This window comes from Calliphora vicina, chromosome 2, assembly GCF_958450345.1.
Source record: "Calliphora vicina chromosome 2, idCalVici1.1, whole genome shotgun sequence".
NCBI classification, from domain to species: Eukaryota; Metazoa; Arthropoda; class Insecta; order Diptera; family Calliphoridae; genus Calliphora; species Calliphora vicina.
The window spans coordinates 18,240,832-18,260,874 of NC_088781.1; the positions used below are offsets into that span (position 1 = coordinate 18,240,832).

Here is a 20,043-nt window from a genome sequence, read left to right on the forward strand (position 1 = left end):
CAGTTAATTAATTTGAATTTTATATTTTAAGTTAAAAATGTAAAAAAGATTTATCTTCAAGTCATTTCAATTTGATTGTATGTGGGCTTTTAAACAGTGAAAGAAATGATTATAGTAATACTTTGATTAAAAGTCGCAGACGATTTATGAAAATTAACAAACGTTTCCATGTCATCGTACGTGACATTTGTACGTCTATATAGTGGAATAGATTTTGCAAAAACACGAGTATCTCAAAAATAATTTGATATTTATGTTCCATTCAGAGGGTACTATAGTTTAAAAAAATAATAAGTTCTTTCGAAACATTGTTGTCCAAAATATCGATCGAAATAAGGGCATATCGTACGTGACATAAAACGGAAGTAATTTTGAGGTACATGTAGAAATATGCGATTATTTGCGAATTGTGAGAGGCGTTATTTCTTACACTAAACCAAATATTTTTCCTTTACAATCCGACATATTTAAATAGAAACAATCTTTGGATCATTTTATAATAAATAAAATTTAATATCGTACGTGACATACCGTATGTGACAGATTTTTCTCTTATATGTTTATGTTTTCTCCTATTTAAATTATCTTGAAAAAAAGGTTCAAGGGTTTTTGTTTTTTAAGTCGTGGTTTTCATTCTCGTGGAATTGCCCATATCGAAATGATATATTGGCCAACACATAGAGAGTATGTTAATATTTTATTTTAATAATAATATTATGGAAAGCCCTATAATTATTACAAATATGTACTTTCATTCTCTCCCTTTTACAACTAATAATATTAACAATAATAATCTAAAAGATAAAAAAAACCAAAACTGTCTCAAAATTAGAAATCAAGTACATATTTTATTCAATATAACGAACGACAATGGATGGTTGTGTCATTTCAGTTTTTCTTTTTTTAATAGAAAATCGAAAATGCTAAAAAAAAGGAAGCAAAGAACCCTTAAGGATATTTAACTGACTAAAAGACCAAATAACTGCCTAAGCTTCAGTCAGACAGATAGACAAACCAACAGACAGACATACATATGTAGGAAAGCATGTTTTTGACATATAAAATATTTTAGCGCCTTTTTTTCGCTCAACTTTTATATAAATTTTGAGATTGATTGCAATTTTTTTTATTTGTATTTCTTAAAAGAACATTAATATTTGATTTTTTTTTATTTTTTTCTAAACGCCTTTTGCTGACTTGATGGGTTTTTTTGTTTGTTCCCTACAAATGAGTGCTACTTTTTACATGATGAAATTTTTGTTGTAAGAAAAAAAGTCTTTAATTTTTGTTAAAATTTTAAACAATGAAAGACAATATCTATAAAATAAGGTCAAATTTGTTTTTCATAATGAGAGCCTATATTCAATAAATGCCAACTCAAAAAAACCTAACTTCTCAGGAGAGCGAAAACGCTAGTTTTTTCACTTACCATTGTAAAAATAAAAAATGTTTCATCCATAAGATGATACCAAAAATTTAACAAAAACAAATACGATTTCTGATTTAAACATTTTGTGAGATGTTTTATATACTTATACAGTGCCGGACTTAAATATTCACACAGCATACAGATTTATCTTTAATCTTCCATATTTTTTAAACGAACATCAGGGTAACAGTTTGGAGAAGGTCAAACACTGAATTGGAAAATAACAATGTAGTAAATACTGTCAAACATGGTGGAGAAGGGGTCATGTTGTGGGGTTGTATGGCTGCATCTTGTGTAGGAAACTTAGTTTTCATCGACGGTTCAATGGACAAAACAGTGTACCTTAATATTTTAAAAGAAAACCTACTACAATGCGCTCTAAAGTTAAAGCTTGGGAACGTTTCTATTTTCAACAGTACAATGACCCCAAACACACAGCGTAAGCAGCCAGGCCAACCAGCCGAATCGACACCAAAGCCAAATATCAATGGCGCTAAGGTAATGCAATGTATTTGGTGGGAGCAAAAGAGCCTATCTACTATGATCAGCTGAAATTTGACCAGACCATCACAAGGGAACCTGTACCGAACACAACTGATTCATTTGAAGCGAGCATTGGCCGAAAAACGTCCAGAATATTTGCGGCCAGACATGAAACTGTAATATTCCATCATGACAACACTCGGCCAAATGTTGCAATACCTGTTAAAAATATTTAAATTGAAGTGTTTGGGAAGTTTTGCCTCGCCCGCTTTATATTCCAAACTTTGCCCCGTTAAACTACTATTTGTTTCAATCGATGCTGAACACTCTGGGATACGCTTCACTTTGGAACAAAGTATCCGAAATTCTTGATACTTGACCTCAAAAGATGAACAGTTCTTTTGGCATGGAATCCATATGTTGCCAGAAAAATAAGAAAAGGTCATAGCTAACTCATGCTGTATTGTAATAGGGCCACTTCAAATTTCATATTTTAAAAGCTAAAAAATGACTATAATCGTCCCATACAAAATGATTCAATAAGATAAATAGTTTAAAGGCGGGACAACACCGCTCCTGTCAACAGGCATTTGTCAGTTGTCTAATTGACGAACAAGCTGCATCAAAGCCTGATAAATACTATGAGAACTCTACACCATCAATTTGCATGGTAAACATGTGGTTTACTGAATTTCGCTGTGGACAGCCGAAACAAATGAAAAAAATTCACGATATGGAAACCATAGGCATCTCACACGGCTCAGTGGTTTCAATTTTGAATGATCAATTTGGTATGAGAAAGCTTTCCGACGCGTTTGGTCACAATCGACCACAAACTCTATCGTGTTACAACTTCGCAGGAGTGTTTCGAGTTTTTCAACCGCAATACGAAGGAAGGACAGCCAATAAAATCAAGGCGATCAAGGAATGCACGCGGTATAATCCACATTGATTACCTTTAAAATGATTAAGCAATCAATGGCGAATATAATGTCAACTTATTGGGTCGATTAAATAGGATTTGAAAAAAAAAACAACAACCGCATTTGGCCAAGAAAAAAGTAATTTTTCACCAGGATAATGCAAGGATGCACACAGGTGCAAAAATCCCTCAATTAGGCTACGAATTGCTCCCTCATCCGCCATATGCTGCGGATTTAGAAACCTGAAGAAATGGCTCGGCGGTAAGAGATTTGACTCCAACGATGAAATCATCTCACTAGCAAATACCTATTTTGATGACCTCGACAAATCTTATTTTCTGAAAGGGATAACAAACAAAATTGGAGAAACGTTACACAAAGTGTATAGAGCTCAAAATTATTTTTATCCAAAAACCTGTGTTTCATTCATTATTTTGTTGCTTTGAAATTTATATCTCAGATGGGTATTGCATAGGGAATCTATTTGCCACAAAAAACTCCTTTTCGCAAAATTTGAGTTAGCACATTTTGAATATAGGCTCCCGAAATATAAAATCAGTTGAAGAGAGAAGGTCTAAATTATAGATCTACTTTGGGTCATCGACAGTTTCGTACTAGATTAAAGATAAAATGCAACCCGTTTCTTTAATCTAGTAGAAAACCTTACTCTATAAGGTTTTTTTTTTAATATTTTAACATATTGACACAAATTTGTATCAACATCTACCACTGTTTAAGTTTTAAATTAAAATCATACAAATAAAAATATTTCTTTGAATTTATTTTTTTTTTTCCTACTTCCTAATCACAAAAATGTTCTTTTCACAAATAAACAAAGATGCCCACAAAATATACAAGAAATAAAGAATAAAATCTAAAAACTATTCTTATAAATTTGTTCATCAAAGAAAGCTTTTAAATATGTTTTTTTTTTCACTATATTCCTTTCCTTAACTTGCTGGCTCAAATACAAGGAAAGAAAATTGTATGTCTTTATTATTAAAATTTGTTTCCAAGAAATCAAACAAACATTTGTATATATTTTTGTTAATATTGTACAAAAGAAAACATTGTAGATTTGTTCTCATTTTGTATTTTGTTTTGTTAATAATGAAAAAAAGCTTAGAAATACTTACTTTGCACATGACATAATCCCACAGAAAATTGTCCCAATTCAGGCATTTGTCTTAAAATTTCTTCGGTAACTAAATGAACACCTCGATGTTGTGGTCGTAAATTGATTTTGCGCTGAAACCACGCTGAGCCAATTTGTAAGCCTGAACTGGAGGGACCACCGCCGCCGCCGCCTCCTCCTCCGCCGCCACCCCCGCCCCGATGATTGGAAGAGGCCATTGTGCTGTTGGACGAAGAACTGCGTATGTTGCTGTTGCGACTGGCGCTTTGTTTAATGTTGGACGCCGTTGTGGTACCGCCGCTTTTACCGTGTGGATTCGTGGTGATGCCGGTACTGTTACTACGTCGATTATGGCGACTACGGCTGGTAGTCGCTGCACTTGCGGTTTGTTGTTTTGAAGTTTTAGCTGTGGTGGAGGAGGCCGCTGCTTTTGCTGCTGCTGCTGCTGATGTTGTTGCTGCTTCTGATGCTGTTGCTACTGCTGCTGCCGCTGTTGTTGGATTTAGTTGTAAATGTAGTTGGTGGTGTTGCTGAAGCTGTGGATAAGTGTGGGCAGCAGTTAAAGCTATTTGTGATTGCTGTTGTTGTGAAGATGTTTGTTGTTGATGTGTAGTAGATGTTGTTGTTGTAGTAGATAATCCACTAACAGCGGCAGCAACAGTAGCTTGTTGTATGTTTTGTTTTGTTGACGTCGTGTCTTGTGTCGTCTTAATTGCAATTTACTCTGTTTTTTTGTTTTCTTACTTTAAGCCTCTCTCTCTTCCTTTCTCTTTATCTGTATTGTTTTCTCTGTATGTATTTTTCTAGCTAATTTGTTATGTTGTCTCTCACCCTTTGTCTCGACTTTCGTTTGTTTTTTGTTGTTTGTTTTTCTGCTGGGTTATTCTCTTCTATTTACACCTGAATTCTGAATTCTATGGAGCTGTTAATTCAAGTTGTTTTTAATTCGTGCGATTTTGTTGCTCTGCCAATTTGTTATTGTTGCTTTTATTTGAGAGGATTTTTTTGGTTTATGGGGGGTTTACGAATAAAGTTTGAAATAAATCCTGTCCTTCCTTTGTTGCTTAAACTTATTGTTATTTTCTTTAGTTTTATTCTTTTTATTTTTTGGTTGGTTCTTAATGCACCAGCATGTTTCTTTTATTAGGATTTTTTTTTTTGTTTTTTTGGATTTCCTTTGTGCGCTACTTCACACTTTTTTCCTTCGTATTCCCATTCATTCACTGACGGTTACTAAATTTGCTTGTGTGCTAATGTTATTGCTGCTGTGGCTGCTGTTGTTGTTGTTGCTGATGTTCTTGTTCTTTTCGCTTATAATTCTTGCTTTAGTTTAAGTCGAATGAGAAAAAACTCATTCTTTGCAATTCTTATGGGGAATATAAACCAAACACCTGCAATAGGTAAAAAGAAAAAGTACAGAAAATTTTAGAAACAAGAATTAGCTGAATTTTATGTTTTAAGAAGGAATACACAATAAATATTGTTATGTAAATTTAAAAAGTCACGTTTAAGATCTATGTGCATTTAATTTAAAAAAATAAATAATTTATAGCATTTTCTATATTACTCATACGTCTAGTATAAGTAATATAGAGCCAGAATTGAATTAATATTAATTATACGCCCAGTTTAAATTTGCAGTAATTTGAATTTATTATTACTCATCAGAGATGGAAATCTAGATAAGAACGTAGTTTTTATTTTACTATTTCAGATACAAAAGTAACGTACGTGGAAAAAATTGCAACAAAATATAAAATTTAAATTTTTGTAAACAAAAAATGTTTCTCATGTGTTTAAAATATCGATGTTCCCACTTTTTGGAGCTCTTATTTGAGTTTGATGGTCTCTTATCTCTCAGTTTTTAATTTCAAATAATCATAAAATTCTATTCCATTTAAATAAGTCCAAAAACCCTCAATCTATTTTCTTAATTTAACCCTATAAACCGCAAGAGTACCTCAAGGCATGCATTACAAAACTCCAATTATTTCAAAAAGTAATTATAACTTTTTTGTTTAGATTTAACTGTGACTTTAGTTACAGGTTTGTTAACATTTCCCTCGAAGGTCGAAATGCATTTTTTTTGTTCTGTCAGCTGTCAATGCCCTGAGGCACTCTTAACTTTTTTGCACCTGGTTCCTAAACTTAATTTGCAACTTAGTTTTTGATGGCTGTTCTGAGTTTATTGGGTCATAATTACCCCAAAAAAAATTATTCGACGACTTTTTTTAGTTTTTTAAAGTTTGCGGGTTAGAGGGTTAAAAACATTGTGATATTTTTTTTACTTTAGAAATACAATGGTTGACGAAGGGTTATCAATTATTTGAATTTAATTTTAATTGAATAAATGATTGCAGTTTTTTATTATTCGAGTAATCGATTAATTTTTTAAGTTTCCTTAATCATTCGAAGTATATCCCATAGAAAATATTATTCGAATAATTTATTATGACTTAAAAATCCGGGATTTACAATAGATGGCGTAACTTTTGAACGCGGTTTTTATTTTTAATAACTAATATATGTCTTTTTGAGGGGTACATATCTGTCATTTATTCTCACTTAGTTATTGAGCATTATAATGTAACAACAAAGCTTTTTTTGGCTTCAGAAATCTCGAATTTTGTACCAAACAAATCATAATATGCGGGATGTTTTGCTTTTGGTTGGTTGGTTTGGGTTAGCTTATGGTGAATGTGTTCAATCGGTTTCAACTTGCGAGAGATGGTTTGTGAAGTTCAGAAGTGGTGATTTTGACACGGAAGACAAAGATCACCCAGGCTAACCAAAAATGTTTGAAGGCCAAGAATTAGAGACATTAGTCCATTACAAGAGCTTGTAAAATCATTGGGAGCTACTCAATCAGCAATTTAAAAAGGTTTACGAGCAGCAGCATTCATTCAAAGCAGTGGAAATGGGTACCATACAAATTAAAGACGAGAGACCTTGAAAGACGATTTTGCATTTTTGCACCGAATCATTACTTGCGTGAAGCCCGGCTAACCAGCCTAATCGACACCAAAGCCAAATATCCATGGCGCTAATGTAATGGTCTGTATTAAGTGGCAGCAAAAGGGCTCTATCTATTATGCGCTGCTGAAATCTAACCAACTGATTCGTTTGAATCGAGCATTGGCCGAAATACTCCTAGAATATGCGGCCAGATATGAACCGTAATATTCCATCATGTCAACTCTCGGCCACATGTTGCAATACCTATTAAAAAGTACTTAGAATGTAGTGGTTGGAAAGTTTTGCCTCACCCACTTTATAGTCCAGACCGTGCCACGTCCGACTACTATTTGCGTCTCTGGGATACGCTTCACATTGGAACCGAGTATCCGATATTGGCTTGATTCGTTCTTGGCCTCAAAAGATGAGCCGTTCTTTTGGGTCGGAATCCATATGTTGCCAGAAAAATGGGAAAAGGTCATAGCTAACAATGGCCAATACTTTGAATTAATTTATATTTAAAAAATCTCGTAATTTTAAGTCATACTGCCAATATAATAAAGGGTCTTCCAATAGGGACTTCCGAACTTTGTCAATTTATAGCGTCGATATTGTTGAAGCTAAAATCGTTTTATCAAAATCGGTGTTCTGTTCGGGCAAAGTTCCTCTCGATTCAATCATTTTACGGTGAGGACCACGTCAACAAACAAAATTGTTGAATTTGGGAATATACCAATCCACATGAGCTCGAAGCTTCGGTGTGTACAGTATTTTGTAAAGAAAATATTGAGTATAACAGCAGTTTCTATACAATTGGTTAATTCACAAGGTCTCTTATCATGTCATATTGTCCTAATATTTCACAATGGTTTTTATTGCTTTTCAAGCAAAAAATGTCCTAAAATAATACTACTCTGTATGCTATGTTTATTGTGTTATCCTAACCAACCAGAAGAGACCTGCGCCGAATGCCTAAGAGTCAGTTAAGCCGAGCTGCCGAGTCGTGATATATTAGGACAATAAGACAATATGACTGATAAGAGACCTTGTAAATTGACCAAATATATTTAGTATATCAGTATATTCTATAGAAAATCTTCAGTATAACAGTATTTTCTTTTAAAAATCTTTAGTATAACTGAATTTCTATATTAAACTAATTCAGATTTTCAAATTTAGTAGTCTGAGATTGAAAAAAAAGTACTAAATATATGACTGATAAGAGACCTTGTGAATTGACCAAATATATTTAGTATATCAGTATATTCTATAGAAAATCTTCAGTATAACAGTATTTTCTTTTAAAAATCTTTAGTATAACTGAATTTCTATATTAAACTAATTCAGATTTTCAAATTTAGTAGTCTGAGATTGAAAAAAAAGTACTAAATATTCGATATCAAAATGAATACCCAACAAATTATTATTTTTCCATCCCTGTTGCTCATACTCAATACTTTGTTGCTAATTTCTTTTAAATAATGTTTATAATAAATCAATGATAATGAACAGAGCAGCGATTTAAAACTATATTTTAATTAATAACTAAGATTCTTAAACAATCTTTAAAAATCGGTAAATAATAATAAAATAATAGTTACATAATATTTAATTTTTAGATTATTTATAAAAATATGAATAAAAATTTACTGTTTTAAAGTGAAAAACATATTTTTTATAGTCTTCAGGATTAAATATAAATAACGCATTTAGGCAGTGTCCTAATTAAATGTATGCACAATTGTTGTAAATACAAATACAAATCCTCCTTGAAAAGGAAAATAAAACTTAAGCTTTAACAGAAGAAAAACGAATTGTCGAAATATGTAATAATGAAAAGGAACAACATTTTAGTTTAATGCAAGGGATTTATGCTTATGACAACAAGGTAATAATCGTCATATTTTATTTAAAGACAAATTTATAAATTATTCCTTTATTTATTGTTTAATAAACAAAAAAACAACCACCCTAAATATGAAAGAAATTTTAAAGTTAATTTATTTTGAAATAGAACTTTTGTTTTTATTTGAAAAAAGCTTCAAAACTTTCCAAATATACATTCAAATAATTGAAAATATTTTTCAATGAACAAAATGTACATATCGCTCATTTGCTGCAACAACGTCATAATTCAAATAAAGTCGTTTCGAGAAAAACGGCTTTGAATGTTTTATTAAATTTCTATTTCTTAAATAAATTTTCAACAAATCATGCGATTTCAGGAATAGAACCTGATTTAAATAGTAGATATTAGTATCATTCTAATCTATATTTAACCCAAAGTTTTACTTGTCAAATATACGAGAAAACATGAATTTTAATTTTGACGTTTACAACGAAAAAACACTCATACAAAAAATAATTGAATTTTTTTTATTATTATTTTGTATTACTCAGTTCAAAACACCCGGATTTTGAGTTATGACGTTGTTGCAGAAAATGAGCGATATGTAAAATTTCAAAACAAAATGCTTTTTTTTAGAAATAAAAATACAACATCTTAAATTATATTTGAAATTTGTTTTATGGTACGAAATAGTTAAATAATAGTCAACATTATGGACTTAAAATCGACTTTAAGGCTTTTGTAGTTAGGCTGAACATGTTTAATCCATAGAAATTTTAAATTTCTATTCAACCACTTACTAATTTTAGTTGTTATTAAAATTCTATGAATTATGAAACTTAAAGAAACTAATAGATGAAAATATTTAAAAAACTTTTAACAAACTTTTAAACAATTTGACCCAGACTCAGTTCTTAAAATATTTCAAATTGAAAACCCGAAACTGTGCTGTTTTGAAAATTTTGGAAATAGTCACTGACGCACAATGGGAGAAAACCCTAATTTAGTGGAATTAAATTCGTATCTTCTAAACGCTTGGCCAAATTAATTTCATTTATATGCAAATATTGCAGGCAAGGAGGTAAGCTAATAAAGTAATGCAAAATGGATACTGCTACTTCAGTAGAATGAGCGGGAGACGCTTCTAAACTGCACTACCTCGGAAGAAATTCTATACTATTTTCAATTGTAAGAAATTATTTTAATATATCTTTCAAACAATTTAAATTTTATAAGTAATTTTATTTATAGCAAGTAACTATTAATCTATAGATTTTAGACATTTACCCTATTGCCGGCATAGGTTGAAATATTCATATAAAATTAAACTTTTTTTAGTTTTATTAATAATTTTGTTTTTAAGAACGAATAACAATTATTAGTTATGAAATGATTTTATTTCATTATTATAAATAATTTAGTTATAATTAAACAATGAAATAAAGAGTAATTAAGCTAACTAACACTTGTTACAATTTTGTGAATTATTATTATGAGATTTTTAAAATTTATTTAAATTAGTCGTCTTCAGAGTCTGATGAATCACTAGGAAGTAATGGATCCAACAAAAGTTGCCTAACATCTTTCGATAACGGTTCCACTTTTTTATTATAATGTTATATTTTCAATCTAAATAAAGCACTACCATATTTAAAAGGATTCATAATTTTATGTCAATTTTGGTATATGGGAATTTGTTTTTAGCAACTTGTAAGTAGTTAGAATTACATAAATTTCATGTTTATATAATGTAATTACCATTAACACTTCTTATATACAATTGCTGAATTCACAACAATTTGTATCGTGTATCTTGTATTAAATACAATTTTTGTTTATTAGTTTGTGAACACCCATTGTATATTGTATGAATGTTTTTGAAAGCGTAGTATGTATAACAAGTAGACTCTCATTTTTTCAAATTACTCTCTCCCATAAACCAATACAACTTTTTAAAAACATACAAAATAAAAGTGTATAAGTGTATTTAATTTTTGTATGAAAATTTCCAACAACAAGCTTACACTATTGTATTTGAATTCAATAATACACTCGATACAATGATACAAGGGGTTTTGTGAATTCCGCAAATCTTAAAAAAATAAGGAACAAATTTAGTACGAGATTTTACATCGTCCCTTCGATAATAATTTCTTAAAAAATTATATAAATTCACCTCGCACTTTTTCGCAGCTAAATTTTTCACCATTTGTAGTCTATAATTAGAACTGAATCTCACAGCATTAGTAACTGGCAACATTCCGAAAATTCAGAAAGTAAAAAAAAAAAATTCTATGAGAATATGACCATTGGTTATCACAAATAGCACAAATAGCGGAAAATATATTATTATTTTTCTGATTTAGCAAGCCTCATATTCCATCTACATAAAAAAAAGTAAAAATACAACTTAAAGAAAACCTTGTACTATCCAGCTTAATAACAACTTTGAAACCAATTCTTCATAAAACAAATTTTTGAAAATTTTTTTACATTTATATAGTTGTCAATACCAAATTACTGAAGTTATTAATAAATGTTAAATATTTTTAAGTACAGCAACAACTATAGATTGATACTACATAACAATAAATCAAATATGGGAAAGTTTTTTTTTATAAATTGTTGATTTCTCCCACAGTGTGACGTGGGTTAAATTTTACCTCTTTATTTTTAGCATTAAATTTTGATTAAAAAAAATTTTTTTCTTCATTTCTGGAAAATAATATAAACAGGAGATAAAATTTACCACCACCTCCGTATTTAAAAGTTAATATTTATAATCCCACATTTTGTTCTTAATGCAGCAGCAGTAGTTTGTAGTTGCATTTGTGTTTGAGCAACATGTGTATGTAGTTCAAACCATTTTGTTACCATTACTCACAATTTACAACATTTAACCTAAAAGCATTCAACTTACACACAAACACACACACGCAAATATAAACACTCCGTTATTCTTAGTAAAATATGCATATATTTGTTTGTTTGTGTGTGTGTGTTTAAATGCAAACAACCACACACCGTTAATATAAATAAATAATACAAGAACAACAAACATTCCCAGAGAGCCGAAAGAAAGTAAGAGAAAAAAATTTACAAAATAAAAAACGAACAAACGAATGAACGAACGAACGAAAAAAATCATCATAATAATAAAACAAAAACGTGCAAATTCACTTTGGTTCATGCCAACCAACCAGCGATGGAAATTTAAGTATCAAAATAATATTCAAAATGTAATTTTTACAACTTCAGAGTAATAAAATTAACTGTTATATTAAAGATTTTCTATAGAAAATACTGTTAAACTGAAGATTTTCTATTGAAAATAGTTTTATAATGAAAATTTCTATAGAAAATGCAGTTATACTGCAGATTTTCTATAGAAAATACTATTATTCTATAGATTTTCTGTAAAGAATATTGTAATTCTGAAGGTTTTCTATAGAAAATAGAATTATACAGACAATTTTTACATTACAGATATTTATAAGAAAATATTGTTATACTGAAGATTTTTTGTGTTGTATTGAAAAATTCTATAAAAAATACTGTTATACCGAAGATTTTCTATAGAAAATTGTGTTATAATGAGAAATTTCTATAGGAATTACTGACGTACTGAAGATTTTCTATGGAAAATACTGCTATTCCATAGATTTTCGACATAAAATATAGATTTTCTATAGAAAAAAGAATTATACAGAAGAAAATTATAGAAAATACTGTTATACAGATGATAGAAATACTGCAATACTAAGGATTTTCTATACAAAATATTGTTGGGATTTTTTAATTTTAAATCCCGGGGTTTTCGGGATTTTCCAAATCCCGTTTTTCATAAATAAATAGGGGAAATTGTAATTTGTTGTGCCTTTTTCATGCGTTTTGACATTCTACATGCCCGAATATCACAAAGTGATGTGCAGCAAAGTTGTTAAGCTCAACTCCTGCTACAATATAGTTAATAAAGGAAAACGGTATTTTTGGTTTACCTTGGTTTTCAATTCTTCACCTTTTTTGTAAGTTGTCTAACAAAACTCAATTTAAATCCTCTTCAAATGAAATAGATTTTATCTCAGATGAGGAGCTCGAACAAAATGAAAATATTACGATTTCAAAAACGCTAAATGATAAAAGATAAGGCACTGTTTTTACCAGTATGTACATTAGGCCGGGTCGATTTGTATGGATGATCAAAAAGTAAAAAATCGTATAGAAGAAACGCAATCTAAGTAAAATTCTAAGAAAGTTTCCTTATCTTGCGCATTTCGGCTTTTATCCAATAATGAAACTACTGAAATATCATTGAATAAAAGACGAAATGCGCAAGATAGGATTTGATTTTAGACCTATGGTTTCTTGGGGAAAATTTCATAGAATTTTCTGTAGAATGCGTTTCTGCTATACGATTTTTCTTGAAAAAAATCAACCCACCCCAATGTACTTACTTTATAGTTATGTCTTCTTATATAATGTACTCATGCAAGTATCTAATAAAAATTAATTGCTAAATAAAAAATTTTCTTTCAATTGTAAAGACATAATTATGTACGTTTCTTTCTTATAATTTTCGAGATTTTAGATTTCCCGAAATCTTTACCAAATCCCGAACCCCGGGATTTTCAAAAATCAGTCCCGATTAGCATCTCTAATTTTTATGCTGAAGATTTTTTTTATAAAATTCTGTTAAACACAAGATTTTCTATATGAAAGTATTTAAAATATTTTAGGTTTTATTTTGAAACATTATTAATTTATTCCAGACATTGGTCATTGTTAACCATCTTTCTGGCAACATATTGATTACGAGCTAAAAGAACAGCTCATCTTTTGAGGCCATGAACGAATAAAGCTAATATAATCAAGCGGATACTCTGTTTCAAAGTGAATCGTTTCCCAGAGAGAGCGTTTTGCTTGGACCGAATCAAAAAGTATTCCGACGATAAGGCGGGTGAGGATAAACTCCACATCCACTTCATTCTAAATAGTTTTTAACAGGTATTACAAAATGTGGCCGAGTGTTGTAATGATGGAATATTACGGTTTCATGTCTGGCCGCATATTCTGGGCGTTTTTCGGCAAATGCTCGCTTCAAACGAATCAGTTGCGTTCGGTATATGCTCCCTGTGATGGTCTGGTCAGATATCAGCAGCTCATATTAGATAGGACCCTTTTGCTCCCACCAAATATATATAATTGCATTAGAGACATGGATTTTTGGCTTTGGTGTCAATTCGGCTCGTTGGCTTGGCTTCATGTACGATCTCTTACACTTCGCGTTACCGTAATGGATCGATTTGTCATTGCAAGTAATGAATGGTTCGATGCAAAAATGATTTTCTTTTACAGCGTTCAAACATAATGTCAGACATGCCAAGTCGGCTTTCAAGGCCTCTCGGTTTCAATTCGTATGGTTTCCAATTTCATTGCTTTTAGATCTGTCTTGCTGATCGCAAACGTTTTGAAATTGCTGCTTGAGTAGCTCCCAATGATTGTGCAAGCTCTTGTTGAGTTCGACGACAATCTAATTTTTGGCTAGCCTGGCCGATTTTTGTCGTCCATGTGAAAATCACCACTTCTGAACCGCACAAGTGGTTGAAACCGATTGAAACACTTTCACCATAAGTTTTGGTGAGCAATGGGTGTGCTTAACGGTACTTTTTTTTAAATTAAAGAAGTAAAGCTAAACATCCCGCATATGACGCTTTCAATAACTTCAATAATTTAGTGAGAATAAATGACAGAACAAAATGACATATTAGTTATTAAAAACAAAAACCGCGTTCAAAAGATACGTCATCTATTTTTAATCCCACGATTTTAAGTCATACACCCAATACCATTATGTACAGGAGTTTCTATATATGAAATACAAGTATAAAATGGTGTACTATTGTATCAAATTTTCCATACCTGATTCGAACTATTATTGTAGTTGTTATATTTTTGAATTGTTGTTGTTATTATGTACTATGAATGTACATACAATCATACGTACATAAAATACAACACTAGTTCCTTCCTATTCATATTTTTCTTTTTCTTATTCTCTATTTTACTACTCTTCCAAAAAAAAAAAATATTGTTTTATACAACCTACAGCTCTAGGTTTAATGAATGTGTTAGAACTGGTTACCCAACTATGTACTTGCAAGTATTTTAATTCGATAATTTAACACTCGCATAGTATTTCTTGTAACTATTGATTTTCACTAGTGAAATTACTAGTGAATGGTGGTCGCTTGATGGCGTATACATAATTATTTGATTAAAACTTTTTCTGTTTTTTTTATTTTTTTGTTAAAATGTATTTTAGGCTGTATTAGCTGTGTTGATAGAGTTCCCATTAACAAGCGATTCGATATATGCCATAATATTTAGAATAAAGTTTACAATTGTCTCCTTTAAAACTGCAGGGTACATAGCACATACATATAAAATATATTTATGTATTTGCATGAATATTTATCCCCTTGTGATTATTGCATTTGTGCCACAGTAGTACACTCTGATTCACTTGAACAGAGCTAATTCCCATTTTTAGTATATGTAATTCAGCAAAGAAATTTACAACTTCTAGCAATACTCATCTTACAGAACGAGAATAGTAAAGCTTTATTCAGACGGTTGTCAAATCTAAAAATATGTCAGACCTAGCAATATAGATTGTCTGTTCACACAGTTACAAGACATTTATCAGATAATCTGGCAATCCATTGTAGACAATTATCGGACAATAACTTTATCTGTTAACCATTTCAGGCAAAAAATGTTCAGTCTACACTTTAGTAAGAATTGATTTTTTAAGAATTGATTTTTCGCCCTCAAACTATTTGTTTTTTATCTGACAATGATGCCGATATTAAATTATCTGACAATGACAACGAAATGTATTCGATTGTCGGATAACTAACAATATTGTTACCAACTAGCAGTCAGAACTAACAATACTTTATCTGACAATATTTCCAGACACAAATTTGTAAGTTCACACGACATTTTCTGTACATTTATCTGACAATATTGTAAGATCTGAAAAATGTCTAAGCAAAGCTTAAAGTTAGCAGAGAATGATTGGTCAAATTCAATGTAACGTATCTCTTGTTATATTTTACCAAATCATTAGCAAGATTTAAAAGAATCATTAGTAAGATTTGAAGTTGTTTTAAATAACTTAAATGTAATTTTTAAGGGTACATATCTGTCATTTATTATCACTTAAGGTAGAGTCACACATGGCAAATATTTGCTCAAAAAAGCGTAACCACTTTTGTTTGCACAAATTTGTTTGACGTGTTTACTCTTACAAGTGTTTTGTAAGATCAAACAGCATCAAATAAAATAAAACAAATTTTTTTGTTTTGAATCATTCTAAGTAAAATATGTTTTTGAAATAAATAAAAGAATTCAAGTGTATTTTATTTAGTGGTTACGTCTTTTTCGTCAAATATTTGTCTTGTGTGACCCTACCTTTAGTTATCGAACAAAATAGTGGAAAAAACAAAGTTTTTTTTTGCTTTGAAAATTTCGATTTTTTGGGCCAACAAAGAGTCATATGCGGGAAGTTTTGCTTTACTTCTTTTATTTGAAAAAATGTGCAGCTAAAGCACACCGATTGCTCACCAAAGCTTATGGTGAATGTGTTTCGTCGGTTTTGATACGGATGACAAAGATCGCCCAGGTCAACCAAAAAAGTTTGAAGACCAAGAATTGGAGGCATTATTCCATGAATATTTTTGTAAAACTCAACAAGAGCTTACAAAATCATTGGTAGCTACTCAAACAGCAATTTCAGAACTTTTGCAAGCAGCAGGATTCATCCAAAAGCAGTAAAATTGGGTACCATACGAATTGAAGCTGAGAGACCTTGAAAGATGATTTTGTATGTCTGAAATTCTGCTTGAAAACTATAAAAGAAAATAATTTTTGCACCGAATGAAAAATAGATCCATTATGTTAACTCTAAGCGTAAGAGATAGTATGTGAAGCCAACCAGCCGAATCGACACCAAAGCTAAATATACATGGCACTTTAGGTGGGACCAAAAGGGTCCTATATATTATGAGCTGTTGAAATCTGGCCAGACCATCACAGGGAACCTATACCAAATATAACTCATTCGTTTGAAGCGAACATATCATAACATAGTAACCGAAATTGGCTTAATTCGTTCTTGGCCTCAAATTCATATGTTGCCAGAAACATGGGAAGAGGTCATAGCTAACAATGGCCAATACTTTTAATAAATTAATTAATTAATGAATTAATGATTGGAGAATATCCTTACAGAATTAAGGATAGGAGACTTAATGTTATTTTGTTACCAAAAGGAAGTACCAATTGTACTTTTTCATTCTTCAAATGGTACTTTTTGAATTTTCTATAATAATGAACCTAGAATCAGGAAAATAAACACACACGATTCTGACTGAGTTAGAATCTACAATATGTAATTTTTTCCTACTAATTGTACATTTTGAATCTTTTGTAATAATGGACCTATAGCCATTAAGGCTTAATTGCATAAAGCATATCACTGGCTTAACATGCAAAGGCTCTAAGTCCATATTATAAAATTTTACAGGAGAAACAAAAAACATTCAAACTTTTTTTTGCGTAAATATTTTTGAATTCTGTAAACGCATTTTTTTTGTATTTTTCATTGTTTTCGATGCGCGTAAAAGCAAAATTATAACATAAGTATTTGCCGAGATAAAAGGTTTTTTGGACTTAGAGCTTTTTCTATTGCTTAGTTTGTATTTTTTCTATGGACTTAGGTCTTTTTCTTAGAACTTGTCTTTCATTTCTTATTTACTAGTTTTTATATTTGGATTACTAAGTCATTAATATAGACAATATGGGTATCTAATGATAGAAATTTCAAAGTCCATTGCAATGATTTATATAAGGCTATAGTAAGTTGGACCTACAATGGGTCAAAATCAGGAAAATTATCATCAAACAATTTTTTTTGCCATAAATTCTTTTTTTTAATTTTTAAAAATTTTAAAAAAATTTACAAAAAATTTTAAAAAATTTTAAAAATTTAAAAAAATTTGGAAAAAAAAAATTATGAAGGATATATAAGATTCGGCACAGCCAAATATAGCTCTCCTACTTATAATTTTAAAAAACTTGTAAAAAAAACAAAATTAGTCTAACACCCACCTTAAATTATACCGAAAGACTCAGAATCACTTTATGAGTCGATTAATTTCGAAGACATTTCGATAAAATGTGGTATATACACTTTTTTTAGGCCCAAGGATGAAACCTATTGAAACTAGCTGAAATCGGTCCATTATTTCCCCTAGCTCCCATACAAATGTCCTCCCGAAATACTTTATACTATGGAAATCATGTCACCTAATTTCATGCCGATCGGTCTATAATTAGTCATAGCTCCCATATAGGGCCCGTTTCCAAAAATCATTTTAACGACCATAAATCTCTTAAAAATGTTGGTATACACATAAAATTCAACGCAAATAACTTTGATGGTGATCGGTCCATAATTAGTCATAGCTCCCAAATAAGACCCTCTTCCGAAAATTACTTTTTTAAATTATAAAAGAAAAAATGGTTGGGCATGACCTACCATTTTTGATTACTTGTTGTAATACATGTCATTGAACAATTTGACAGAAATGGTTAAACTGTACTTTTTATAGGGACTTGGAGCTTTTTTTGTGATAAATTGGATTAAGCGCTTTTGCTCATCACTACAAAATAACAACAAAATACGAGATAACTCCAATTTTTTTCTTTATAATCAATGTATTTTTATTTATTGTACATTACTGCATTAAAATCTCAATTTCTAAAAAAAGTGGACTTAGAGCCTTTGCATGTTAAGCCAGCGATATACGATTCTGAGTGACTGACAAATCAAAAAGCAATTTAAACAACTTTTTGTTTTTTAATGGTACATTTCTGTTGTTATAAAATAATTAAAGCTAAAATCACTCAAACACAAATTGGTTTAATCAAATTACTCAAGGGGGACTAATAGTACGTTTACGTTTTATTGTAAAGGTCCCCTTTTAAATTATGTATTACTACATTTCAGTACTAGTGTGAAGCCAAAAAAAAACGCTGCATTGCAAAAGCACTAAATTGTCATCACTGGCTGCTACTAACAAACATTTGTAATTGTCAATTAAGAAACAATAAAAAAAAAACCATTTAAATCGTTTTCTGTTGCTATTATTGTAGTTACAAGAACGTCAGCAGCAACGACAACAACAATAACAACAAAACAGACATAAAGGTTTATCGTTTACGATTAGTAAATATTCTTCTTGTCGTTTAAGAGTCAAAGCTTATAAGTGTCTTAAAGTATTTACAATTGACTCAAAATTCTAGTTACTTACATGCACGCTTAAATGCATATATGCAGACCGACCTTCTCGTTTTGTTCTAATTTCACAACGTACAACGTGTATGCAAAGGGAAAATGTAAGAAGAGGGTTGTGGGAAAATTACCCTAGAAGTTTCTTGAAATATTTCGAAAAGAAATATCAAGTCACTTCTTAACCTTCTAAGGCCGGGTAACTTATCAATATTTTAAACATAGTTAAGGCTTAATCAATGTTTAAATATATTTTTTTCATACAAATTCAAAAATTTTATCTTTGATTAATGCCCGTAATTTCAACAAATAGGTATCTACAGTGTAAAATAACCAGTAGATAAATTTACCTAAACGGTAACTTGAAATTGATTTCAAATCAATATCTACGGGTTAAAATTACCAAATATTTTTACTCCATAAGTAACTAAGCACTAATAGATATCTATTTGTTGAAATTACAGGAGTAAATAAAATAAGTTACACGGCCTAAGTTTCTTATAATTTTTTGAATTCTAAAATGACATCATTTCTCTCAATTAAATAACACTTTGTAAACAACCCTCGCACTTAAGTGTATTGGATTTGTTTGCTTGACTAGAGTTTATTTAAATAGACTTTGACTTCAAACAATGTTGGCAATTTTTGTTGTTCCTTCTAATACACTTGGCAATTTGCGTAATTTGTTGTTTTTTTCCATTTTTTTACAATAATTTCTTGTGGATTTTAAATGTATTGTACTTTTTGTTGTAAATTATAAATGTCATTAAAATAAAATTTTGTTTTAAAATGTTTATTGATTTCTCCTTATAAGTATAAAACGTATACAAAATTATTATACATACATTTATGTACATAATAATCAGGGCTGCGAGTTTCATGCAATTGCATGTTTGTATGTAGTCACTGACT

General features: G+C 30.4%; 1 protein-coding gene across 1 annotated transcript in view; it reads right to left on the reverse strand.

Moving 5' to 3' along the window:
• LOC135952524 (UPF0047 protein YjbQ-like) overlaps positions 1-20,043 on the reverse strand; it is a 109,989-nt gene that overhangs the window by 70,050 nt on the left and 19,896 nt on the right. The window contains exon 2 of the mRNA XM_065502523.1: positions 3,972-5,361. Coding sequence (XP_065358595.1) covers positions 3,972-4,188 — 217 coding nt within the window. The 5' untranslated portion in view covers positions 4,189-5,361. The remainder of the gene's footprint in view (positions 1-3,971; positions 5,362-20,043) is intronic.